General features: G+C 44.6%; 1 protein-coding gene across 1 annotated transcript in view; it reads left to right on the top strand.

Moving 5' to 3' along the window:
* Positions 1–14577, top strand: part of LOC140722679 (uncharacterized) — a 66081-nt gene extending 51504 nt beyond the window's left edge. Inside the window, exon 6 of the mRNA XM_073037384.1 lies at positions 14411–14577. Within this exon, the coding sequence (XP_072893485.1) occupies positions 14411–14577 (167 nt within the window). The remainder of the gene's footprint in view (positions 1–14410) is intronic.
* Positions 14578–27501: the final 12924 nt, after the last annotated feature.

Genomic DNA, 27501 nt, shown 5'->3' with positions numbered 1-27501 from the left:
GGATCCCTACTTAACACGTACCAGATATCCATTCTCCGGAGAGGCCGCAACTTCTCCTCCTCCATTCGAACCCCAAAGTCCCCCCAGCTCCCCTCCCTCCCGCGCGTAAGCGGCAACAAGCTACTATCTCCCCTCCCCCCACTGGCAAAGGCATTTTCCAGAATACTGGGTCTATGTCTCTGCATTTCACCAGTGAAGGAAGTATTGTAGGAAAGGCAGATGAGCTCGGGGCATCGATCAGCTCCTGGGATTATGGTGTTGTAGCCATTAGTAAGACTTGCAGGAGGAACAGGACTAGTAGCTCCATAATCCGGATTCCATCGTTTTAGACGCTACAGAGCGTGTGGGGAGCTGGTAATTGAAGATTACTCGTCGGGGAAAACCTCACGGTAGTGCCCAGTCAGAGCAGACTAGAGAACTCGTCTGGTAAAACTGTGTGGGTGGAACTGAGGTAAAAGAAACGTATGTGCATTTTAATGTGGCCATGTTACAGACCACCAAACAGTCTGAGGGATTTAGGGGAACAACTTTGTACAGGGATCACAGACTGTTGCAGGCAACAAAAGGTTGTTATAGATAGATAGATAGATAGATAGATAGATAGATAGATAGATAGATAGATAGATAGATAGATAGATACTTTATACTTCAACCTTTTTTTCCAATGTCCCATACACTTGTTGTAGCAAAAACTAATTACATACAATACTTAACTCAGTAATAATATGATATGCATCTAAATCACTAACTCAAAAAGCATTAATATAGCTTTAAGAAAAAAAAAGTTCTTAAGTCCTGGCGGTTGAATTGTAAAGCCTAATGGCATTGGGGAGTATTGACCTCTTCATCCTGTCTGAGGAGCATTGCATCGATAGTAACCTGTCGCTGAAACTGCTTCTCTGTCTCTGGATGGTGCTATGTAGAGGGTGTTCAGGGTTTTCCATAATTGACCGTAGCCTACTCAGCGCCCTTCGCTCAGCTACCGATGTTAAACTCTCCAGTACTTTGCCCACGACAGAGCCCGCCTTCCTTACCAGCTTATTAAGACGTGAGGCGTCCCTCTTCTTAATGCTTCCTCCCCAACACGCCACCACAAAGAAGAGGGCGCTCTCCACAACTGACCTATAGAACATCTTCAGAATGTGATTGTAGCGTTTCAGACATTGGCCGGGGCTCCTCTGCTGTAAAACGACAAGATGGGATAGGGTATTGTAGGAAAGGCAGATGATCTTAGGAAAATCAGTCGTGTTCAGCAAAGTTTCCTTACTCAGAAAGTGGAAGTCCCAACGACATTATTGATCAGCTGTTAGGAAATGAGACAGGGCAAGTGACAGAAGTGTGTGTGGAGGAATACTTTACGTCCAATGGTCGCAATTGTATTAAATTCAACATAAATTTGGAAAAAGGTAGGTTTGCTCTGGGAGTTGAGATTCCGAATTAGCGAAAGACCAATTCTGATTGGGTCTGAAAGGATCTGGCAAGTCTGGATTGGGACAGGCTGTATTGTGGCAAAGTGTACTTGGTAAGCGGAGGCCTTCAACACCGAAACTTTGAGAGCACAAAGCTTGCATGTTCCACTCAGAACAGAAGGGTAACCTAACAGAGACAGTTAAGAGATATTGACTTTATGTTGGACAGTAATGTTAAACTTGACTCAGATGTTTAAAGGAGATATGTGTTGCAAGTTTTATTTTTCATACTCGTAGTGGTGTGTGTCTGGAATGAATGCCAGAGGTGGTGGTGGAGCAGATGCGATAGAGGCTATTAGGCCCCGCTGTCACGATGCAATTGTATGGTGATATAACGGGTGACAAATGACACAAATTGTTCAATAACACCCGCTTTGCATCGGAACGACAACTTCCGTCGGGCACCGCGCAAAATCGGCGGCAGCTGTCACACTGGCGGGGCCACGTGTCTGTCTGGCTGTTGAGATCCAACGGACTCAGTCCTTCACTCCCTCTGTGCCTCAACACTCTTCCTCAGCCACCATAAACATCTGCCGGAACGGACTCACAAAGACGCCCGAGAGTAATCACGCCCGTCCTAAATGAAGCTCTGATGGGTGGGGTATCTATACCCCAGTCTACCAGTGAAGTTACATAATGGGAATAAACTATTGCGGTGGAATGCGAGAAACCTGCTTTCTCATGGCCAAGACTACGAAGTTTATTTCTGATTTGTCAAATCCCCCCGATGTTAGACGTATTCAGGAAACAAGCTGGGGAAATTGGAAACACGAAGAATGCAGTCTGATCCTCCCCAGATCCTTCCTCTATTGCAGTTGAGGATTCTCAAGCCTCATAGTTTAAAAATGGAATCATTGGTTCACTCATTGACAGGGTAGAAATGACTTTGGCTCCTCGGCTTCTGGACAGAAAACAGAAGCTCCGATTTCTATCAGTCATGGAGGCAGAAGAGAAAGATTCATCTGAGACAATGGAGAATCTGTCATCTGTTCCTAAACTGCTCCAGGGCAGATTATGAGAAGATCATGAAGTACAACTCTAACCAAAGTTCTTTGTAATATGAAGTCACTTAGGACCAATGTCTCAGCTCCCTCGTCCATGTGCCACAGTTTGCGATGGTGTTCTCTTCTGCATCCCTCCTCACTCCCATCAGGTATTGTGCAGTATGAGGAGCCTACTATATCAAGACATCTTTTGCCGTGGACCTCTGCCCAATGAATCCGCAGCTTAAGATTTCCATTGATCAGTGCGCTTAAAGATTTTCGCTAATGATGACTGTTGTGTTCTTTATATTAATATGTACCGTGAGTTTCTAATAAAGAACTATATTCTGGAAGAATAGAACTTTTATTTACAACAGCAATAACCACACGTGTCTTACAGCGCCATACTTCCAGATAGTCTATCATTTTTGCGCATGCTCAGAACTCTGTCCAATCACGTTCTGACATGTGATACCACCACAATAAACTTTCCAAAAATAGTTGTTCACACATTTATTTTCTGTTCGGTGTTATAGTGTTATTAGTCGTGATAGGTTAAATGTCAGAGGGGTAATGTGGCCATTTTATAATGAAAGGGGCAGGTTAGAAATTGTGAATGAATGTAACTGAAATGTATGAGACCTTTGTCGTATAAATATTTCATTCAACTTATTGAATGTGGGGTGCTGAAGTGATTGTAGTAGGGCCTATTCTAAACATTGGGAGCATTCCGTCTGATCCTTCTAGCTGTCGGCCTATGTCGTTAATGTCTCATTTATGCAAACTATGCAAAGTATGGTAATACAGCGTTTGAATTATATTTTGGATAATAGAGGCGATATGAAATTATAAGATCAAACTCTTGAAGACGTCAGATATTCAGGCATGTGGATGGAAGCACCAATTGAGAAATGTAAAGGAGCAATAAATATTGTCAGGTGCTCCCAGAAAATCTTTGTTGATCATTGTATTTGTTTAATTAGATCTGTTCTTGATGATGATTGAGTGCCTTACGGATCAGCTTCGTCTTCGACTGTGAAATGTCTGGATGTGATACAAGCAGGGGCTTAAAGACTGTGTTGTGGTGCAGTAAGGTTTCGGCTTTACAGAGCCACGGTACATTGTTGATGATCATCCCGGGTTTCCAAGTAAATAAGGAGGAACGTTTTTCAGGCAAAACTGTACGCCGGCTATTTTTTGGGACCACAGCCGCAGTTTTCCCGATGCAATATTTTGTTTTCAGCTTCTGACAGCAAATGGCGACAAATCGGTCAAAGGTGAAAGTGACGGTGAACCAGACAGAACAGTGTGTGGCTGTGTAGCTCAGAACATCGATAACACTGCACACAGGGGTGATCCTCAGAAAACTCCAGGGGAAATAATACTAATTGATTCGATACAAAATGACCTTAGTGACAACAGTAAGTAGATCCGCCGCTGCGATGGCCACCAGTAGTGAGTGTAGTGAGTGGTGCAGGTAGAGAGGCCGCACTTTCCCCGGGACAGGATCACAATCGCCATTAGATTCACTGGGAGAGAGAGAGAGAGAGAGAGAGAGAGAGAGAGAGAGAGAGAGAGAGAGAGAGAGAGAGAGAGAGAGAGAGAGAGAGAGAGAGAGAGAGAGAGAGAGAGAGAGAGAGAGCGAGAGAGAGAGGAGAGAGAGAGAGAGAGAGAGAGAGAGAGAGAGAGAGAGAGAGAGAGAGAGAGAGAGAGAGAGAGAGAGAGAGAGAGAGAGAGAGAGAGAGAGAGAGAGAGAGAGAGAGAGAATGAGAAAGAGCAGACACTGGGCATTCTCCGGGATTTAAACACTGATCGGATTTCAGCTAAAGATCGGGATGGCTGGAGTCTGTGAACGGCTGTTAATCTGACAGCAGACACGGGTCACACTGTTTCTGACCTGCCTTCTTCAGTGTGGAGATAGAACGACGTGTGTTCCACCATCGGCGATAAAAAAAAAAGAAAACAAAAGAGCTGCAAGAACGATGGCCATCGGTGCTGATCCCGATTCCATTCGCTGATGTAGCCGGTTTCACTGATTTAATCGTGAATGACCAGCCCTCTGGAATCTCGGCATCTGATGTGACCGAGAGGGGATACGGAGGGGAGCAACACACCAAAATGCTGGAGGGACAGATTAGATAGATAGATAGATAGATAGATAGATAGATAGATAGATAGATACTTTATCATCCCCATGGGGAAATTCAACCTTTTTTCCAATGTCCCATACACTTGTTGTAGCAAAAACTAATTACATACAATACTTAACTCAGTAAGAACTAACTCAAAAAGCATTAATAATAGCTTTAAAAAGTTCTTAAGTCCTGGCAGTTGAATTGTAAAGCCTAATGGCATTGGGGAGTATTGACCTCTTCATCCTGTCTGAGGAGCATTGCATCGATAGTAACCTGTCGCTGAAACTGCTTCTCTGTCTCTGGATGGTGCTATGTAGAGGATGTTCAGGGTTTTCCATAATTGACCGTAGCCTACTCAGCGCCCTTCGCTCAGCTACCGATGTTAAACTCTCCAGTACTTTGCCCACGACAGAGCCCGCCTTCCTTACCAGCTTATTAAGACGTGAGGCGTCCCTCTTCTTAATGCATCCTCCCCAACACGCCACCACAAAGAAGAGGGCGCTCTCCACACCTGACCTATAGAACATCTTCAGCATCTCACTGCAGACATTGAATGACGCCAACCTTCTAAGGAAGTACAGTCGACTCTGTGCCTTCCTGCACAAGGCATCTGTGTTGGCAGTCCAGTCTAGCTTCTCGTCTAACTGTACTCCCAGATACTTGTAGGTCTTAACCTGCTCCACACATTCTCCATTAATGATCACTGGATCCATATGAGGTCTAGATCTCCTAAAGTCCACCACCATCTCCTTGGTCTTGGGGATATTGAGCAACCAGAGACTGAATGGCTCGGTTGATGGATTATTTTACTGAGCAGTTAAATTCGATAACACACGGCAGCAGATCTATGGAGACTGTTTCAGGTAGTCAGACCCAATTATTGACCAACAGGCAGCGAGATCCGACTGTGACTAACTCCTCAGGGGGAAGTGAAACTCTGGACCAGAGAATTTCTCTGATCAATAACTGAGAAACAGTGAACTCTCCAATGTCCAGCCCTCCTAGTCACACCTTCACAGAGAATTGGCTGTGCCCAGCAGTGGCACCATTCTGGACAAGGTGTTATTAAAGACGAAAACAGCGTTCGAGCCGATTCCGTGACTTACAGAAGGGACAGAGATTTAGTACTGCTCGTCATTAAATATAAAAAATCAGAATGTTGAACTGACAGTATCGATAACTCTGGCAGATACTTATGCAACGATCATCAAATTGGAAGCTTGTAGAATGATCATAAACAGGATCATAGAGGTTAACACACAGAAATAGCAAACATGAATTGCTCTGCTCACTCACCAGGAACTCCTATGACCGCGAAGAACACGTACAATATTTTCCCCACACTCAAGTACATATCCAACATTGCAGACATTTTCTCTGTCCAGTGGTTTGTCCTCCTGTGCTACAGGCGATCTCTCGGAAAGAGATGTTGAGATTACACATGTCTGAGGTTTTTAATATCATTTAGCGACTCCACGGAGACAGATTTCAACAGATTTAAAAGAAAAGTTTTTTTAATTTATTTACAAACCAGTTACGTCAAGCAGGTGCAATCCTCGCTGTGACAGATTCAGAATAAACTGATGAATTTATATTTAGACCATTTGTGGGAGTTAGTTTGTCCAAACAATGGTGACTAAACCTTCCGAGGTGTCTTATCAGCTCTAGGAGCTTTCACTGTACATATGCACCATTTATCAGACACAGAATATGGAAGTAAATTATGGCATAGTAGCTTGTGAAACTGTATTGAATCACCGACTCTTACCAATCTGCTCAAGAGCATAAACTCTTGATGAAGGTTATGTTTAGGGGGCTCTATCGATGGGGTTTCCAAAATAATGTCTGTCTGTGGTGATAAATAAACACTTTCCTATCCATGAAACGCTCAACGATTTCAGCGACTCAGTCATATTCAGAATATTTGGGGGCTCGTCCAGGACCCGCCTCTAACCCTGACATATCGCCATCAAACTCACCAGTCTCGTGTGAGGGAGCATGTTTTAATCATAGCACCCTGTATGTGTCAAAGAACACGGCAGAGAGCCGAAGAGGCGGTTAGAAAGTCTGTCCACATTCTCATACTTATTCAACATTGGAAATAGTGTCTCTGTCCAGTGATTTGTCCCTCTCTACAACAGGCGATCTCTCGGGAGGGAGTTCAGAGGAGATTTATAGAATGTTACCTGGGTTTCAACACCTGAGTTACAGAGAAAGGTTGAACAAGTTCGGTCTTTTTCTTTGGAGCGTAGAAGGTTGACGGGGCACTTGATAGAGGTATTTAAAATTATGTGGGGAATAGATAGAGTTGACGTGGATAGGCTTTTTTCCATGAGAGTGGGGAGATACAAACAAGAGGACATGGGCTGAGAGTTAGGGGGTAAAAGTTTAGGGGTAACACGAGGGGGAACTTCAGTATTCAGAGAGTGGTAGCTGTGTGGAACGATCTTCCAGTAGAAATGGTAGAGGCAGGTTTGATATTGTCATCTAGAGTTAAATTGGATAGGTATATGGACAGGAAAGGAATGGAGGGTTATGGGCTGTGTGCAGGTCGGCGGGATTAGGTGAGAGTAAGCGTTCGGCACGGACTAGAAGGTCCGAGATGGCCTCTTTCCGTGCTCTAATTGTTATATGGCTATATGATTTCTCCCTCATTTTTCGCCCAGAACCATCAAACGCTCCTCAAAGGTTCACTCTTTCATTCCCTGTTCAACCTCCTCAGAGGTAAGCCCATGATATTGCTGTATCCCTTACAAACAATGCAATGCTATATAGTGCCCCGAACCAGTGTACACACATCCCTCTGTTGTCCTCGCCAAATGTTTTTGTAGCCAAGCCGTCACGACAAAGCACCAGCGTTGTCTGCTAGCTACTCTCTGAAACAAAGACACACACGCGAACTCATATAAACACTCAGAGATGCAGACACACAAAGATACATTAATAATGAACACATTATGAACTTTAAACTTTTAAAGAAAGTGGCAGTTATTTCAGTACTGAAATGAGTTTTGCTCTCTGAAAATCTAATGTGTCTGTGGCGATGTCAGCGGGTTTGGGGTTACACATGGAAGTGGGGCTGCACATTGTTTTGCTGATGTACAGACGTTTCAGGGTCTGTTGGCGAATACTGGTGTGCACAGCGATTTCGGAGTGTCAGTGAATTTCGGGGTGCACGCAGCTTTGGGCGTGTGAGGGTTTTGGGAGTTCAAATCTGAGGCACCGCACAGAATTGTGTGTGGGCGGATTTGAGGATTCACATAGATTGGGAGCGAACACTGGGTTGTGGTTTGCATGCGGCTTTGCGGGTGCGCACAGTTTTGGGAGAACACACAGATGTAACTTGCATGTGGCGGAGTCAGCAGGTTTGGGTTGCGCACAGATCTGGGTATGTCGGTGGATTTGGGGGTGTCTGCGGGTACGGCGTTGGCACGGATTTGGGGGTGCACACAGATTTGAGGATTGCTCTGACAGGGATGTTTTGGTGAATATGGGGGTGCACGTGGATTTGTGGCTGTGAGCAGACATAGGGGTTTTGTCAGCGAATATGGGGGTCGGTGGATTTGGGACACCCACTGATGAGGGGATAAAGATGGGTTTGGTGAGGTACGCAGATTTAGGGGGATGTCAATGATTATACGAAGAATATGCATGTGGGCGTGTGTTTGAATTTAAACTTTGTTATTGCTATTTTTAAGTCGGAAGCAGATATTTAGTAAAGTTGTTGAAGTGAATCCTGCTCGGTGAGAGTGTAATGTGTAGGTGTGCGCACGAATTTGGGGTCCGCAAGGATTTGCGGATGTGCGCATGTTTCAGGACCTGTCGGTGAATCTGGGAGTGCATACGGATTTGGCGGCGAATGTTGCTTTCCGGATGTGCACAGATTTAGGGGTATGTCACAAAATGTGTAATTGCACTGGATTTTGCGGGTGTAGGTTGCTTTTGGGGTGCACGCTGATTTGAGGGCTGAATGAAGTTTTGCCAGTGAGCACAGATTTGTGGGTTCACACTGATTTGCACAGAGTTGGGGGTGCTGGCTGATTCGGAGGTGAGCATTGGTTTGCGGGAGCCGCTGCATTTGGAGGTGTGTCAGAACTCAGGGTTGTTCCATTTTTCATGCAATAATAATCAGTTCAATATGAACTTTTACCTCTGTTCCTGGTGGGTTTTTAAAAATGGAGACAGCTATTTTGTGAACTGTTTCAACTGATTCTTGCTCCGGGATAATCTAATGTTCATATGCGGGTGTCTGCTGAAATGGAGCTGTGACGAGTCTCAAGGTTGTTTTATTTCTACAGACATTAATAACAAATTTAAAATCTGTTCTAGCTTTGTTATGGTTCAGCAGCCGTTTTGTGAAGCGTTTGAAATGAGAATTCGAGAACATATGAATTGCGGAGACAGATGGGAAGGGGCTGAACCAAGGGGGATAAACTGAATTGGAGGTGTACGGGCACGTGTATAGTCAGGAAGGGACAAACAGAGACACAGACACAGAAACACACAGACGTACACTACCACTCGTAGACAGACAGAAAGATACACACACACACACACACACACACACACACACACACACACACACACACACACACAAAAACACACACACACACACACACACACACACACACACACACACACACACACACACACACACACACACACACACAAATCTGCACTTTCTTATCCGCCTCTACAGTTCTTTGACACATACGGAGTGACATGATTAAAACATACCCCCGCACTAGACTGCTCAATTTCATGGCATGTGTTCGGGTTAGGGATGTGTCCTGTATGACCCCCAAATGATCTGTGTGTGACTACGTCACTGAAGCAATTGGAGGATTTAGTGGATATGAAATTGTGTTTATTCATCAACACAAATAGACATTTTCTTCGAGGCCTCTCAGTAGAGTCCCACAAGCACAAACTACATCAAGAGTTTACACTCTTGAGGAGAATGGTGATTCAGTACAATTTCACAAAATACAATGACATAATTTACTTCAGTATTCTGTGACAGCCAACTGGTTCCTTTGAAGTAGATATTTACAGTGGAATCACATTTAATTGATAAGACACCTGCAACGGTCCAGTCGCCTTTGCTGCAATAAACTAACTCCCACAAATGATCGAAATATTATTCATTAATTTAATCACAATCTGTCATCGCACCTGTCTGACGTAATTGGTTTATAAATAATTTAAAATACTTTATTTTTGTAATCTGTTGAAATCTGTCCCTGTGGAATTGCTAAATGGCTTTAAAACCCCAAGCATCGGCTGCTATAACATTTAATTCCGAGAGATCGCCTGTCGCACAAAGAGACAAATCACTGGCCAGAGAAAATGTCTGCAATGTTCGATAGATATATCAGTGTGGAGAAAATATTGTACATGTTCATTGCCGTCATTGGAGTTCCTGGTGAGTGAGCAGAGCATTTCATTTTCGTTATTTCTGTGTTTTAACCGGTGTGAACCAGTTTAAGATAATGATACAAGCTTACAACCTGATCATCATTGCACAAATATCCATCAGAGATATCGATCCTGTCAGTTTCACATTCTGAATTTTCATGTTTAACAACAATTGGAACTAAGCCTATTTTTCTCCACTAACTCACGGGATCGAATAGAACGCTGTTCCTGCCTTGCAAGACACCTTGTACAGAGAAGTCCCAGTGCTAGGGCCAGGGATCTCTCCTGGAAGTTGTGACTGGGAGATGTTTGCATTCTGAAGCAAACTTCTCCTAAGTTATTAATCAGAGGGAAACCCTAGTCCTGCGCTTCACGTCTCCCTGTGGAGTCTGTCACAGTCGGAACCCACTGTCTGTCGGTCAATTATTGGGTTTGATCACCTGAACCAGTGTTTACGGATCTGCTGCCGTGTGTTATCGAATTAAACTAAGCTGTAGAATTAATCCATTAACGGAGCAACTCAGCCACAGGTCACTAAGTTGTTCCCTCTTTCCCTCTGAAACCCGTCATAAATCGGGGCAGAGCTTCGTCCTGAAGGAGGGTCTCGACCTGAAATGAAAGATTATTCATTTCCATGGATGCTGCCTGACCTGCTGAGTTCCTCCAGTTTTGTGTGTGTTGCTCCTCTCTGTATCCCTTCTCGGCCTCATCAGATGCTGACTTTCCAGAGTCCTGTTCAGTCACAGTTAATTCAGTGAAACGGGCCACGTCAACGACTGGATTGGGGATCAGCACCGATCGTTATTGTTCATGCAGATCGCTTTTATCGTCAACGATTCCCCACACATCGTATTACCTCCACACTGAAGAAGACAGGTCAGAGACAGTGCGACCCATTTCTGGTGTTAGATTAGCAGCCGTTTACAGACTCCAGCACTCCCGAGTTTTAGCTAACATGTTAATTCCCGGAGAATGTTTTAAGTAATGTCCAGTGTCTGTTCCCTCTCTCCAGTGAATATAGTGGCGATTGTGATCCTGTCCCGGGGAAAGTGCGGCCTCTCTACCTGCACCACTCGCTACCTGGTGGCCATGGCAGCGGCGGATCTACTGACCATTGTCACGTGGGTCATTTTGAATCGAATCAGAGTGTATTACTTCCGGTGGAGTTTTCTGGACATCACCCCTGTGTGCACTGTTATCGGTGTACTGATGCTCACGGCCACGCACTGTTCCGTTTGGTTCACCGTCACTTTCACCTTTGACCGATTTATCGCCATTTGCTGCCAGAAACTGAAAACAAAATATTGCACCGGGAAAACTGCCGCTGTGGTTCTGACAACAACCGGTGTACTGTCCTGTCTGAGAAACGTTCCCCGATTCTTCATATGGGAACCCGAGATGATCGTCGACAATGTACCGTGGTTCTGTATCCCCAAGAACCATTATTTCACTGACCCCTGGTGGGTTGGATATGACTGGCTCGATACGGTTTTAACTCCGTTCGTCCCTTTCGCTGGGATCCTGCTGCTCAACGCTCTGACAGTCAGGCACATTTTAGTGGCCAGTCGGGTCCGTAAGGGGCTGAAGGGTCAGAGCAAGGGGGAGAACCGCAGTGACCCGGAGATGGCGAGCAGGAGGAGGTCTGTGGTTTTACTCTTCACCCTCTCCGGCAGCTTCATCCTCCTGTGGATGACGGCGGTTGTAAATTTCATATATTATCAGGTCTCAGGGAAAGGTTTCAAATTCAATGATTCTGAATTGATCTTTCAGTACCTCGGGTATTTCCTGATGAATTGCAGCTGCTGCACGAACACATTTATTTACATGGTGACTCAGTCGAAATTCAGGGAGCAGGCGATCAGCGCGGTGAAATATCCCGTCACTTCGATGCTTCAGTTGATTAACGGCGCCGCATCCTGAGTAGTCGCCAGAGGCGGCTGCAGAGTCTCCAGTCCGGGCTCCAGCTCCTCAGATTCACCGCCTGATCTCCCAGGTGTTATTCCCGGGCGGATTGTCCCATCGACCGGCAGTCCGGGACGTTAAGATAGTGTGTGTGTCGGGAGCGGCAAAGCACCGTCCAAGAGAGTCAGAACCTCATTCTTCCCGCCAGATGCCAGACAAAGAACTACTCCGGAATGCCGCCCGCACATCAGTCTGCGGATATGTCCATCTATTCCCATTCCGCTCACCAACTTCACTGTTAGACATTCCCACAAGACGGCGGGGGTCGAGTAAGATGCTCATTTACTAACCTAATGCGAATCACACCAGTCTCCGCCATCTCGTTTAATGATTGGCAAAATTAAGACATTCCATCTTAAAGGCTCATTCCCGTTATCAACTGGACTGGACAATGGTGTAGAGAACTTGGAAATAAAATCCTCGCTGTTTCTGTATTCTAATGAAAAGTAAATTACCCCTAACAAATCCTATCGATTATACGTAATGAAACACAGTACTGCAAATTACATTAAAGTCATGCCATGACTTAAGAAAGCGGTTAAATGAAATCAATCAAGCCCCCGAAATTTTCAATGAAGCCTGCATGATTTCTCTCCTGATATGCATCACCCTGAAATAGCAATGAAAAAACCCTACACGATTCAGAAGCTTGATGTTCAATATGGCATGAGGAATAATTAAGCATAGTAAGTCATGGGGATATAATTCCTTCCCTCCTTGTTTCTCCCATAAACCCAGCACTTTCATGTTCCCATTCCAGTTCATGTTAATACAATTCCGTCCGTACTTGTTTTACCCCTTTCTCCCCATACACCCAACACGTTTATGTATTCTGTAAAGGTGTACCCATTTTCCCATCAGTCTTTCCATAAGCTCCTAATTCTCAACATACATAACTCTGAACTTCTGATTTGTTAAGTGAAGAGTGTTTATCCACAGTTGAACTTTCGTAACTTACAGTCAGCCCACTCATTCCCCTCAATACCTCTGTGTGCTGGGACCTATAAGAAGAAAATATATCAACAAGTACTTGAATAGGAATTAATGCCTGCTGAATTTCCAACAGTAAATCTGACCGACTGCTTGAATAACGTGTTTAAGAATCATCAAAACATAAAAGTAATCTGAACAATTATAACGTTACGTGTGAAGAAATTTCTCCACCAACCTTAAGCCTAAAATTATGGCAACCAAATCTGCTGTATATACTGATAAATGGTTGCAAAGTAATTTCTCTATCATTGTCTATACTTCAGGCATAAAAACGGGCTACTCCAACCGTCCCAGTTAAATTTTCTTTCGTTCCATCTGTAAAAATGTTAAAAACTTGACATGATTTGTGTAACGCTTACGGCTATCGGCTTGTATTTGTCTCGGGGAAAATCCGTCCACCCGCCAAACCGCGTCTCCGGTTTGCGTGGATGCTGTGTAATGCACACTGGTACAAACTCGGACATACAATATCAGAAAGCACACAATGTACGTTTTACAGATTGCTCTTCATAAACCTTACTGGAACTAGGTAACTAATAGCGATACAATATAAAAAGAAAGAATATGGCGCCAAAACTTTTTTAGAGTTCAATCAGTTCGAGCACAACCATTGGAGCTCAGTTATTGAAACCTTCTGTCCACCATTCGATCTTCTCCGACCTCCTCGACCCGTCGCCTGGGTCCAACCTGGGTCCGACCTTCCTCTTCGGTTATCCTCCCGAAAATCCCGCGCACTGACTCCAGGTTCCCGCACATACAGACAGAACAACATCGCTTCCAGTGGTTAGTTCCTCCGTTATCAATAATTATAACGCAAACATTTCAACTAAGCAGAGCATTACCAAATCAGTTTCCTGCAAAAAAGCCATTTCATTACACCGTTACAGAGAAGCCATTTTATATATGCAGTTAACAGTTAACATTCCATTTAATAATCTGAGAACAGCGCATTCTCCCCCCACCAAATTAAGTCAAGCAATCATGACGTTCAGATAATTCGCCAACCCTCCTGCAGAACACACCGCCTAATCCAAGTGCAGAAAGCAGTGGCATAATTCCCCAAAACAGTGGAGATCACAACCTGTTCCCCAAGTGCCGCATAGGCCAACCTATCGTCGGGTGGGGGGGGGAGGGGTGCCTACGTCTCTGAGGCCTGCGCACTCCCTCTTCTAACTCCTCCGCCTCGAACAATACGGGAGACTCATGGGAACTACGAGGCGAAACCTCCCGCGAGTGGTCACCCAAACACATCTGCACCTCCAAACCCTCTAACTCTTGCTTGGGCCCCACATCAATGGGTACCCCCAATTGCCCATCACTAGCTCCTCTTACCACGTCTAACCAAGTGGGGAAGGGGCAAGGGCCAGGAGCCTCTCCCTCCATCCCATGAGCGTCAGCGATCGACACCAATCGTCCGAGTCATCATTCTCTGCGTCAATATCCCTCACAGGGACTGGGCCCGGACCCGACTCTCCCGCAGAGTCCTGGTATAGGTGCAGCCGGTACCTCGGGCTCCCGCTCTACCTGTACATCTCGTCCCAGGGGCAACAGGGGATTTCGATGGAGAATCTTGACGGGCCCCCTCCCATCATTGGGCCTCATCCGGTAAACCGGTAGATTTGGCATCTGACTCTTTACTACATGGGGCGTGCCCGACCAGCGATCAGCCAGCTTGTGTTTCCCAGGTGGTCACAAATTCCTCATGAGGACTCGAACTCCCGGTAGTGGTTGGGAGAACTTTACCTTCTTGTCAAACCTCCTCTTAATTCCCCGACTCTGCTCGGAGGCCGCTCCCCTAGCCAACTGTAAACTCTTTGTAGTCCTTTCTTCATACTTCACGTAGCGTTTCGGCGATAATTTATCTGCATCCGGGTTCCATGGCTGAGAAATCCACACAAACCAGGTCCAGCGGCCCCTCACTTTGCCAGTGTGACAACGGAGCAGCCTGCAAAGGCAGCGTCTTCCGGCGTATGCAGCGAATGCACGACTGGCAATACTCTTCCACCTCCGTCCTCATTCGGGGCCAGTAAAACCTGTCTTTGAGCGATCCATAGATCTAACCCACCCCCAAATGTCCAGAATCATCGTGCAGGGCCTTCAACACAATCTTCCGATACTTCTCAGGCCGAGATAACTGCCAACTCCGAGGTCGGTCCGGGGCTGACGTTACCCGATATAAAACTTGTTTTCTCAACTTCAGCCGAGGCCATTCCCTCAATAACGGAGGCACTGAAGTGTGCTTCATCTTCTCCGCCGACGCCAGATCACCCTTTTCCACCGCGCACCAAACAGCGCCAATGCCCGTGTCATCTGGCTGAGCAGCTGCCACTTCCCCCGGACTTAATTCCGGCAACTGCTTAGTCTTCAGTGCAGTCAGGTCACATTAAACTGGGGGTAGGGCGTCATCAGAAGCCCCCAGTGGGCCCACTGCTTCTTCCGGCCTCTCCGTTTCCTCGGCCTTCACGGTGACAGCAAACTGACACATGGCTTTCACCCCAGGGTCAAGAATGCTCTCCCACTGCCCGTCCCTCTCCTATTCCTCATGTTGCCGTCGTGACAAACTATCCGCATGTACATTCCTGCTCCCCGGCCAGTACTTCAGGCTGAAATCATATGCAGACAAAGCTGCCAATCACCGATGGCCTATAGCATCCAGTTTTACCGAAGTCAGGATATAAGTAAGTGGGTATTTGTCCGTTCTCACCACAAACCTGGCTCCGTAGAGACAGTCACTCAGCTTATCCACCTCTGCCCACTTCAACCCCCGGAACTCCAACTTATAGGTGGGATAGTTTCTCTCGGAGGGCGACAAACGCCGGCTGACAAATGCGACGGGTCTCAACCCGGTGGCCTGATCTTGATACAAGACGGCCCATAATCCGCCTCGGCTGGCGTCGTGTGTAGTACACAGGGTAATCGGGTGTCCGCAAAAGCCAGCACCGGTGCTGCAACTGTCAGCAACTCTTTCAGCGATTTAGAAGCCTCCTTACATTTTGCATCCCACCTCTGTCCGAAGGGCTCCGACGGTTCGAGATGGGTAGACCGATCATAGCATACGATCCTGTGGGAGACCCGTTTGTTCAGGAAAAATTGCGAGCAACGTTCGGAAGTTGAGGTGGGCGTTTAAGCTGACCGATGGCCTAGCGCACGAGTGACTGAGAAGTTTAATATATTGTGCACATTCGTCTGTTTGATTAGAAAGGGCCCTTTTCTTCTTGGTTATCCTTCACTAACCATTTAGTTCAGATTCATAATTATAATTCATTTAATCGTATATTTCATGACACTAATTTGTAACAGGACAGGATACACACTAACAGATATTTGGGGTGTGAGGGCGCCTCAATCTCTCGAGTTTGGTGGGGCTGGTGGTTGCCTTCCCCCGGCTTACGCAGGTGGATTCAGTGCATTTCTAGCTTAGTTGCAATTTCTATTCCGTCCACAAAAAATGGAAAGAACATGTCATAGCTGTAAATCTGCCAAGAGCAGGCTGTCCTCAAAAAGGGAGAGGTCGTCCAAGAATTGGACAAGTGATGGAAGACACCAAGAGACCTGTGAGAGACCTTAGGAGCAGTTACAAGCTTCGGTGGCTAGGATTTGAGAGATTGCAATTACAACTGCTGCCCGCATGCTTCTCAAATTTTCTTGCTTTTCTATAACCTTTTTCTCACAGTTGCTTGGAGCCTTCAGGCTTCATGGTGTAGTGTTTGCCAGAGCACTGACTGCATTTGGACCTGCCCGATACAGGTGTATTCTTACTATAGTCAATTGAAACATCCTGACTGCACATGGTGATTTCCAGCTAACTAATAATGTCTCTTCTAAAACTAGTTTGCTGCGCCAGTGATGGTGCATCATATTAAAGGGGGAGAATACTTATACCATCAACTATTTTGTGTTTTATCACTCCGTAGATGTCAGATTTCTCTTTGAAACAAAGGAGTCTTCTCCTGTCAAAAAAGCCTTATTAAATCCACTGTGATTCAATGTTGTAAAACAATAAAACATGAAAACCCAAGGGGGGGGGGTGGGAATAAATACTTTATTAGGCTCTGTACCAGTGAATGAGAAGTTGTCCTTAATCCTGGTTGTGCGTGTTCTCACTCCATTTTGTCCGCTGCCTAATGAAAGTTGTGAGAAGAGAGAATGATAGGGGTGTGAGGTGCCTTTGATTATGTTAACTGCTTTCCCAAGGTATCAGGAAATGCAGACGGAGTCAAGGGACGGGAGGTACCTTTTTTGTGACAGACTAGAGTGTGTTCACAAAGTCCTACTCTGGTATGACTTCACAAATTGCCACACCTCACTCATCTGGACTGAACACCATTGATCATTCCTCAGCCTACTCCCCAGACTGATCAGGAATCCCTTGTATCAGAATCAGGTTTATTACCGACGGCAGGTGTTGTGAAATTTGTTAACTTAACAGCAGCAGTTCAATTCCAAACATGATCATATAGAAAGGAGAAAAAAAGTGAATCAATATCCGTAAGTATATATGCATATTGAATAGATGTAAAATAGTGCAAATCTATAAATAATATGTATTTAAAAAGTGTTCATGAGTTCAATACCTATTTATGAATCGTACGGCAGAGGGGAGGAAGCTGTTCCTGAATCACTGAGTGTGTGCCTTCAGGCTTGTGTACCTCCTTCCTGACCATAACAATGAGAAGAGGGCATCTCCTGGTTGATGGGGGCCCTGCATCACGGAGGTCACCATTCTGAGGCATCACTCCCCGAAGATGTCTTGGATACTGACTGATTTTACAACGTTCGACAGCTTCTTCCGGTCCTGTTCAGTAGCCACCCTCACCCATCCCACACCCACCAGACAGCGATGCGGCCTTGTTAGAATTCTCTCCACGGTACATTTATACAGTTTTTTGAGTGCTTCAGTTCAGAATCCAAATCTCTTCAAAATCCTAATGCAAAATAAACACTGTCCTGTCTTCTTTATAGCTGCATTGTTATTTTGGCAGCATGTTAGATCCTTAGACATCTTGATTCCCAGGAACTTGAAAGTGCTCACTCTCTCCAATTCTGTTCAGTCTTTCAGGATTGGTTCACGTTCCCATGTCTTACTCTTGTAATTGTTAAGGCCTTCTTCATTGTATTAGTTTGACGACTGTGATAGGAATATACGGTCAGCTCCGCAGTTTCGTGATCTGTTGTGGATAGAAGGAGAATTTTTATGGATTTGCCAGGATCTAGCAGAGGTGCAATGAGAGAGTCTTTAAAGAACATGAACAAATGGCAAGTCGGAGTTTATTTATGTGTGATTGCAAGTGCCCAGGAGAGGCATGTTCCTTTTGGGGTGAAGGATCACCTGGCAAATTTAGGGAACCTTGACCAACAAGAGATATAAATGCCTTGGTGAAGAAATAAAGGAAGCATACACTAGTGCAGGCGATCTGGATCGGGTAAATCAATGTTTCAGTATACGCTTAAGATGGACACCAGGTTGACGAAACCATATAATGTGATATATGTGATATATATAGAACCAAGAGGTTCTATAGCTATATTAATAGTAACAGTGTGGCTAGGGAGAGAGGCCCCACAGAGATCAGCAGGGTTCCCGTGCCTTGAGCCACAGGAAATTGGTGTGATCATGAATCAATTAACGAATATTTCTACTTGTTGCTTACTGAGTACAGTATCATGGTTGCTCAATGGATAATGGAAACTAGTGGAGTTGCTTTGGAGGACATTCATATTACCAGCGAGCAGTTATTTGCAGCTTACAGTGCATTAAGGTGGATAAATCCTCAGAGCCTGACCAACTGTTTTGTGGAAGTCTGGAGAAAACTGTGGAGGCTTTTCTGAAGATATTTACTTCATCATTATCTACTGTGGGTTGTCCCAATGACCGTGCAAACACAGAAATGTTTTTGCATTGTTTACAAGACCTGTCAAGGACAAGCCACGAAACTACAGGCCAGTCAGTGTGACATCAGTCGTGGGGAAGTTACTGGAGGTATTTCCAACTGGACAGGACAAGCCAGCATTTTGATAGACAGAGTCAGATTAGCAGGTGCAAGCATGGCTTTTTGGCGTAAGTTTGTGATTGATGAATCTCTCAGAGATTTTTGAAGAAATAAATACAACTGTTTCTCAGAATGGAAGCTGGTGATTAGTGATGTGCTGCAGGGGGTAGAGTTTATTGTAATAAATTATTGGTATGCAAATGCACAACTTTGTCGGCGTGTATTGTCCGGAACTACCTGCTCACACCATCCCGCCAGGCAGTATGTTCCGAATTGTAACCTTCCTCTGAGTGAAAGAGGAAAGTCTTCCTGAGGTCCCACTTTAAAAGGTACTCCTCTTCCTAAACCTCATGATGAACATACCTCGGTCTGAAGTCAGCGAAAAAGTTTCTTCATTCCAATTGATCCATGCCTACCTAAGCTAGTAACAATTTGCATACATGTGGCACATATCCCTCTAACCAACCCTATCCATAAACCTGTTGGAATGTCTTTTAATCCAGTATTTGAACCCACCTCTGCCTGTTTCTTTGGTATCTGTTTCCACATAACTATCACCTTCTGTGCACAAAATATTGTTCCTCATGTCACCTTATCATCTCTCTCCAGTCACCTTCATTCTCTGCTCTACACTTTCTGTTCTGCTGAAGGTTCTCTCCAGTCTTCAGTGTTCTTTCCCTACCGCATGCTTCTCAGGGTGCCTTCAGATCCAGGAATCCGTGAATCAGCTGTCCTTGCCCTTCTATGTTTCAGGAATACGGTGAACCGGAACTTTCAGAACTTCACACTGAAATGACACCCATTTCCCAAAGATGGATTTACCTGCAGGTAACATCTCCACATCTACATTTGACAGATCGTGTCTATGATAATGAAATGTGCCTTGATTTCTGTACTGTTCTTAACTTTCTGCTTCTTTCCAGTTTAATGACATTCCTCCTATAAATGGATTACCAGAACTGTGCACAATACTTTCTGGTCTGAACAATGACATACATTTACAACACGAAGACCAGGTCCCAGACTGATTCGAAACATCCTGAATTTTGTGCTGACTTATCTCAAAGCCCTCTTCCACTTACATCCACCTCCTTGTCCTATACTGACTAGGACTATCAATGTACTGTCAGTGAGGCTCAATGTTCCCATTATATCTCTTTAATTTGCCATAAGATTTGTTCCTCAGTCTCCCATTAGCTACTGAGAGATTTACTGTAAAATTCCAGCAATGTGGTTGTGATTTTATTTAATTCTAAAGTCTACTCACACAACCTTATGTGAAGTATCATCTGAGACATCCTCCCTCAGTGATGAACTCCTTGGTTAATAATGAAACATTCCTTCCTCCCCATATTGTTCATCCCTCCCTGTCACATGTGAGCCGTCTACACCTGGAGTGAGGAGGTTCAAGAGCTGGCCGTCTTTCACTCAGAGTCAGAAATATGCACAGGACAGAAACTCAGCCATACTAACCAAGATGTGCATCAGTGAGTCCCATTTATCTGTGTTTGGTCCATATCTCTCTAAACCTCTCTGATCCATGTACCTGTCCGAATGTCTGTTAAACAGTGTAATTATGTTCTCCTGTACAGCTTCCTCTGACAGCTCGTAACATATACCCACCACCCTCCGTGTGGAAGAAGTTGCCCCTCGTCCCCTTTGAATCTTTTTTTCTTTCATATTACCAAACGATTCTGCCTTTATTCATTTCTTAATCACTTTCTTCCTATCAGTGAGCGATCAGAATTGCAAACAATACATTGTGGTCTCATCAGTGACCTGTACAGTTATCACATTAAATCCCATCTCCCGTACTCCAAACTCTGATGAATGTCTTGCTCACAAGCCTGTCTACATTTTCAGAGAAAGATGCATCTTTGTTCTCTCTGTTGCCCAACACCCATGAGGACTTGACTCATTGCCACAGATACACATGTCGGTGCGCTGGTTAAATATTTTTCTGTCACTGAGGCTGACTCAGACATTGACGGTGCAGTATAGGTACAGCATAGTATATGAAGAGTACAGTATATGTCTTGGCTGAACACAACACCAAATTAAACTAAATCTCTTCTGTCTCTTCAATGTCACTATCATATCTGCTTCCACCACTCCCCATCGCAATCCATACCACATTCCACAACTCGTTAAATAAAACCAATCTACTACTTACACTGCACATCATCTTTAAAGTATCACCCTGTCACTTTAAAGGAAAGCATTCTCGAATTTGACATGTCCACCCTCGCAAAATGACTGACTGTTCACCTAATCTACACCTCACAAAGCTTTGTGAAATTCTGAGAGGACATTGTAATATCATATTTAGTTTCGATCACCCTGTTACGGGAAAGATGCAGTTCAGCTGAAATCAGGACAGAGAAGCTTACAAGGTCAATGTTGGTACACAAAGAAGTGAGTTCTGAAGAGAAGTTGAGCAGTTTTAGGGTTGTTTTCTTCACAACTTGGGAGAATGAAGGTATGATTATTGACGTGTATGAATAATTAGGGTCACAGATAGGGTGGGTGCACTGAGATATTTTAACAGGGAATGTGGAATCTGGAATTAGAGCGCTCTAGATCGTGAGAGGACAAAGATCAAATGAAAATCTGACAGGCAATTTCTTACAGCCAGACGGCGGTCAGTATATGGAACCAACTGCCGGAGGAAGTGGTTGAGGCAGGTACATTTAGAAGATTCAAAAGCTATTAGACCTGGATACAGTTGGGAAAGGTTTATTTTAGCCAGGTATAGATGCAACTTAAATGGGAGCTTTGCTTGTCTGGATCCGATTGACTGAAAGTCCCATTTCCATCCAGTGTGATGCTACAAATCTAAACCATGAGGACTCTGGTTGATGACTTCTCTCAATGGCTTACTACTTATTTACAGATCACAGAATCCAGCATCTTACCAACAATAGATGAGACATCAGCAGTTACAGTGGCAGATTCTTGCCTTCTCCCATTCTGGAACAATTGACACACATTTGAGATTTTCCACTTCATTGAAACCTTCCTCGAGCACAGTGAGCTGTGAAAAGCCTCAGCTTAGTTATTTAGTTTCTCTCCAGCAAATTCCTGTAAAACCATTGTGTGCAGGTCGTTGCGACCTGGTGACGTTTACTGTTAGTTCCATTAGTTTTTCTCTCATGATTGTGATTGTAAATTATTGCACTCTGCTGAAAAGTGAACAATGTTCACAGTGTTGAGTTTAACACTGCAATTTCCATTTCAGTTTCTGACCTTGAGTCGCTTATTATTGTTTGCTGAAGTATTCTCAGTCTACTGGTCTACCTCTAGCCCTTCGCATTTTCTGTGTTCTAGTCTTTAATATTTCCCTTAATCTCATTTTTGACCAGAGATGCTTCATTTTTCTCCTGAATCCTTCTGTCTAATTGATATTAATGTCTGCTGAGCGTTTAAATATCTGCCATTGCTTATCAATTAACCTGTCCCTGACCTATTTACCCCATTCAAATACATCTGAAATGGCTTGTTCCTGGGTAAGTTCGGTAAAATAATTCTGTCTGAAACAGTCCCTGACGACTCTACATATTTCTCTTCCGCGGCATCTCTCTAGTTTGACCAGTTATATCAATACAGATCTCAAATTCAACAATGATAATCACACAGTTCCGTTCGTAACTCCCTTTGATCATTTACCCTCTCGTGCTCTGTCTCATGAAGCGGCAATGGATGAGGGTGTACAGACCACTCGCTCCCATGTTGTCTTTTCCCGCTGTCATTGTCTCTACATGCTTGTCGCCACTCACCATCCCATGGTGCACATGGCCGCCCTCCTTTTTGACTTTTACTGATTAGTGTGGATCATTGTTGGTTAGTTAGTTAAGCCCATCACTCCCATTGCAGCACAGGCCACCGACAGTAGATCACCAGAGACCTCTTTGCTGTGCCTGAATTTCAAATTGTCCCCAGGTGCAGCCCGTCTTCGTGGCGGATCGATCCTCTCCCAGGGGTGAGGTCTTAGGAGCTTCTGTAGTTCTGGGTTTTTGTGGGATTGGTTTGCTGAGGATGGGATGTCCAACTCTCCTCCATTTCCAGCCGGGATTCGGACCGTCCATGGACAGTGCTGGAACATGTAATATGTTGAAACACTGAGATCCCTCTTCCGGTCAGCCTGCAATCATCTCCCTGCAATAGTTGTACAATCAAACACATTTCTCATAGTGCGGTTCCTGCATTCATTCAGCCTAAGTATGCTGTTTATAATTCTGTATACCTCTGTCAAATCGCCGTCATTCCCATACCAGCCATGGAATAAAATCCAGGCAATAAGGGTTAAATGAATTGAGATCATCCTTGATCTTGCTCACCAAGGAGATTTCAGGTTCGCCCTTTTTGGATTTTCTAATCACCTGTTTGAGCAATTTTCTGCTATTCAGTGCGGATCTAGTCCGATTTTAGCTTCCAGAACCCCTTTAATTGTGCTGTAGAAGGCTCCAGATGCACAGATCTGTTTGTATATTCGGCTCCTCCCCGTGACTGTATTTTCATTTTCTCCTCACTGTTTTACACTGAGACCAACTGTACGCTTGCCCACCAGTTGCCGTGTGTGAGAGAGTTTTTCTAGAGTGCAGTGTTTCAATTCTGTTGTACATATACCGGTGGAAATTAGTGGCTCTGTTAAAATGTAGGGGGAGCAGGAAGTTGAGGGGCCACTGTCTGCAGTCTGTCACTCTGACTCTGTCTCATCCTCTTCCCAATTCGTTCTCTCTGCTCCTCAATCGGGCAGTTCGAGGTGCTGTGTGTAAAAGACGACGGCAGCAGTCAGTTTGTCACAGAGCAGCGACCTGACACATGTAGAGGGCAAGGAAGCAAGGGACTGATCAAGGGTGGAGCCAGGCCTCATAAAGTGCTCTATGACAACACCGAGGGTATCGCTAAGCAGCCATCTGCCACTTGGCCCTACTGGCACATTTCAGGCTGCAGGAGTACATGCTGAGGGACACACTGAAGCTTGGTTCAGCCACGGCGGGGGTGTTCTACTACTGGAGAGGGAGGGGCCGGGTTGGGTGAGAAAGCCTCTCAGTTATTTCAGTTGTAAACCAGCACAGAGTGTGACATGAGTGGCAGCAGTTCTACTGATTGATGGGTAGTAACGTAATAGAACACTACTCACAGCATTGAACTTGAATGGGAAGAATGAAATGGCTTTGCATGGTTTATTCTTGTATCAGTTGTTATGAATAAAGATCACTTGTTAATGATCTGTACCCGACTGTGTAGCTGTAGAATGATGTGAGTATAGATGTTCATAGTCCAGCTGTCTTCAGCCTCCCCAGAAAGTCATATTGATCTGTGTTGTAATCCATTTGTCACTCTGTGGCCCTCTTCCCCAAATGATCAGGATCTCACTGTAATCCAGATAACCTTCTTCACCGTCAACAGCATGTCTGAACTTACTGATCAAGTCTTGTGCATTTGCATACAAGTAATTTCTTGAAATAGGGAACAGCAAGGCTTCCAGCTCTCTCCCCTGTAGCACATCACTAATCACCAGTCTCCGTTCTGAGAAACAGTTTTATTAACCTCCAAGAATCTGTGAAAGATGAAGCAACCACAACTTTCCAAACGCTTGCGAATCAGACTCTTTCCATCAAAATACTGGTTGGTCCTGTCCATCAGAAACCCCTCCAGTAAGTTCCCCACAACTGATGTTGGGTTGACTGGCCTGTAGTTCCCTGGCTTGTCCTTGACAGCTCTTTTAAACAATGCAAAGCCATTTCTGTGGTCAACTACCAAGCAAATATCTTCGGAAGGACTTCCACAACTTTCTCCAGACTTGCATAAAGCAATTGGTCAGGCCCTGATGATTTATCCACCTTAATGCTCTGTAAGCATGCAAATAGCTGCTCTCTGGTAATATGAATGTCCTCCAAAGCAGCTCCACTAACTTCCATTATCCATTGAGAAAACATGACATTGTATTCGGTAAACACCAAGTCAAAATATTCAATTACTGATTCATGATCCCACCCATTCCCTGTGGCTCAAGACACGGGGACCCTGCTGTTCTCTATGGGGGGGGGGGTTCCCTCTCCTAAGCCACACTGTTATTCTTAATACAGTTATACACTTTGTATTTCCCTGACATGCCAGATCCACCACTTAACATTGCTTTGTCCTCCTGGTTTCCCTGTTAAGAGCATCAATAATAATTTTTGTTCTTTTTGACCGATTCTGACATCCTACACCCTGTATATGCTTCCTCTATTTCTCGACCAGAGCCTTCATATCTCTCATTGGCCAAGCTTCATTGAACTTGCCAGGTTACCCTTCAGACTAACAGGGAAGTGCGTCTCCTGGAAACTTGATATCACACTCATAAAATACTCCCACTTGTCCTTTGTTCATGTTCCTTCCTGCACACTCACTCCTCCAGAAAAATTCACCTTTTGTGCAGATTAGATCCCTAAACTGTGGAGTAGATGTACATTCCCATCATTATCTTCAAGCTAATAGAAAGAATGAAAAGGCATTAACAATTACAAGGGTAAGACGTGGCAACACAAACCAATCCTCATGCAGGGGATCAGACATAGAGAGAGTGAGCAATTTCAGGTTGCTGGGAGTCAAGCTGTCTGTGAATCTAATCTGGTTCCAAAATAACAATGCAGCTATAAAGAAGACGTGACAGTGGTTCTGTTTCATTAGGAGTTTGAAGTGATTTGGTTTCTCAACTGAAACACTCAAAAGCTTCCATAAAGTTACCATGGAGACCATTCTGACAGGCTCCATCACTGGCGGGTGGGGGACCGAAAGAAGTTACTGAAATTTATAAAGTCAGTGCCCATGACATCTTCAATTAGCGGTGCGTCAGAAAGTTGGCGTCTGTAACGAAGGACCCCATCACATCGGACATGCCCTCTTCTCATTGTTGTGGTAAAGAAGGAGGTACAGAAGCCTGAAGGCACACACTAAGTGATTCTTGAACAGCTTCTTCTCGTCTGCCATATGATTTCTATATGGACATTGAATCCATGAACACTACCTCACTTTTTAGTCTGTATTACTTCTTTACTTTTCACTGATGCAATATGCATAAATGCTTACTGTTATCGATTCACTTGTTTATTTTCTCGTTTCTATATTATCATGTATTGCATTGAACTGCTGTTGTTAATTCAAGAAATTTCACGACACATGCCGGTGATAATACACCTGATTCTGATTTTGATTCTGATAAAAGGGGGTCTTGAACAGCCTGTGGAGTAAGCTGAGGAATGGTAAATGGTGTTCAGTCCTGATGAGTGAGGAGTGGCAATATGTGAAGTCATAACGGAGGAGGACATTGTGAACACAGCTCAGTCTGTCACAAAAACGTGCCTCCCTTCCATTGACCATCTGCATTCGCTGCTGCCCCTGGAAAGCAGTTAACATAATCAAAGACCCTTCCCAGCCCCGTCATTCTCCCTTCTCACACCTTCTATTGGGCGGCAGACAAAAAGCAGTAAGAACACACAACACCAGGATCAGGGACAACCTCTGCCCCACTGTTACAGTGCCTCATATGCATCGTCCCTCGGAAGTTTTCATGTCTTATTGTTTTACAACCTTTAATCGCAGTGGATATAATTTGGCTTTTTTCACATTGATCAACAGAAAAAGAGTCTTTTGTGTCAAAGTGAAAACAGATATCTACAACGTGATGAAACGCAATAATTGATTGCATAAGTATTTAAACCCTTTAACATGACACATCAAATTATTACTGGTACAGCCAATTTGGTTTAGAGGTCACATAATTAGCTAAATTGAGATCACCTTGTGCAGTCAGGAGGTTTCAACTGACTGTAGTAAAAATGCACCTGGAACTGGCACGCCCAATTGCCATTTGTCCTCGCAAGAACCACACCATGAAGGCTGAAGACCCCCAGAAACTGCATGAAAGGTTATTGAAAGCAAGAAAATTGACGAAACATCCAGGCAACAGTTATTGTATGCACAGTCTCTCCTGTCTCAGCCACTGAAGCCTGTAACTCCTTCCGAGTTATCATAGGTTGCTTGGTGGTACCCCCTCGAGCAGTGTTCGTCTCTATCTTGATGAAGGAAGATTTCTTGGGTACCTTTCACAAATTAAACTCCATGTCTTTTACACTATGAAATCCGCAGTCAATATTACGAGGTTAAAATCTCTTACTACTACTACATTATTATGTTTACAACTGCAGTCTCACTGCATATCTGTGATTCCAGTTTCTGCTGACTGTTGGACTTTCTATGATAACATATCCTTATGTCTAAGTGGCATCCATACAGCCTCGTTAGATATTTCAGATACGAATGATGTCGTCTATACAGATCATTATTCCGTCCATTGCATTCTAGATGGTAACACTCCCCCCCGCCCACCTCTTCCTTGCATCTTTGTATCTTGGAACATTGAGCTGCCCATTCTGCCCTTGCCTCAGCCATGTTTCTGTTATGACTGAGCTTGGACCAAAAGAAATTGGGGCAGAATTAGGCCACTCAGCCAAATCCCGCCTGCTCCACCATTCCACGATCACTTTGAACACCATTCTCTTAC

This window comes from Hemitrygon akajei, unplaced genomic scaffold (genome assembly GCF_048418815.1).
Source record: "Hemitrygon akajei unplaced genomic scaffold, sHemAka1.3 Scf000083, whole genome shotgun sequence".
Lineage (NCBI taxonomy): Eukaryota > Metazoa > Chordata > Chondrichthyes > Myliobatiformes > Dasyatidae > Hemitrygon > Hemitrygon akajei.
The sequence above is the reverse complement of the archived record's forward strand: the minus strand, read 5'-3'. Positions and strand labels throughout refer to the sequence as shown.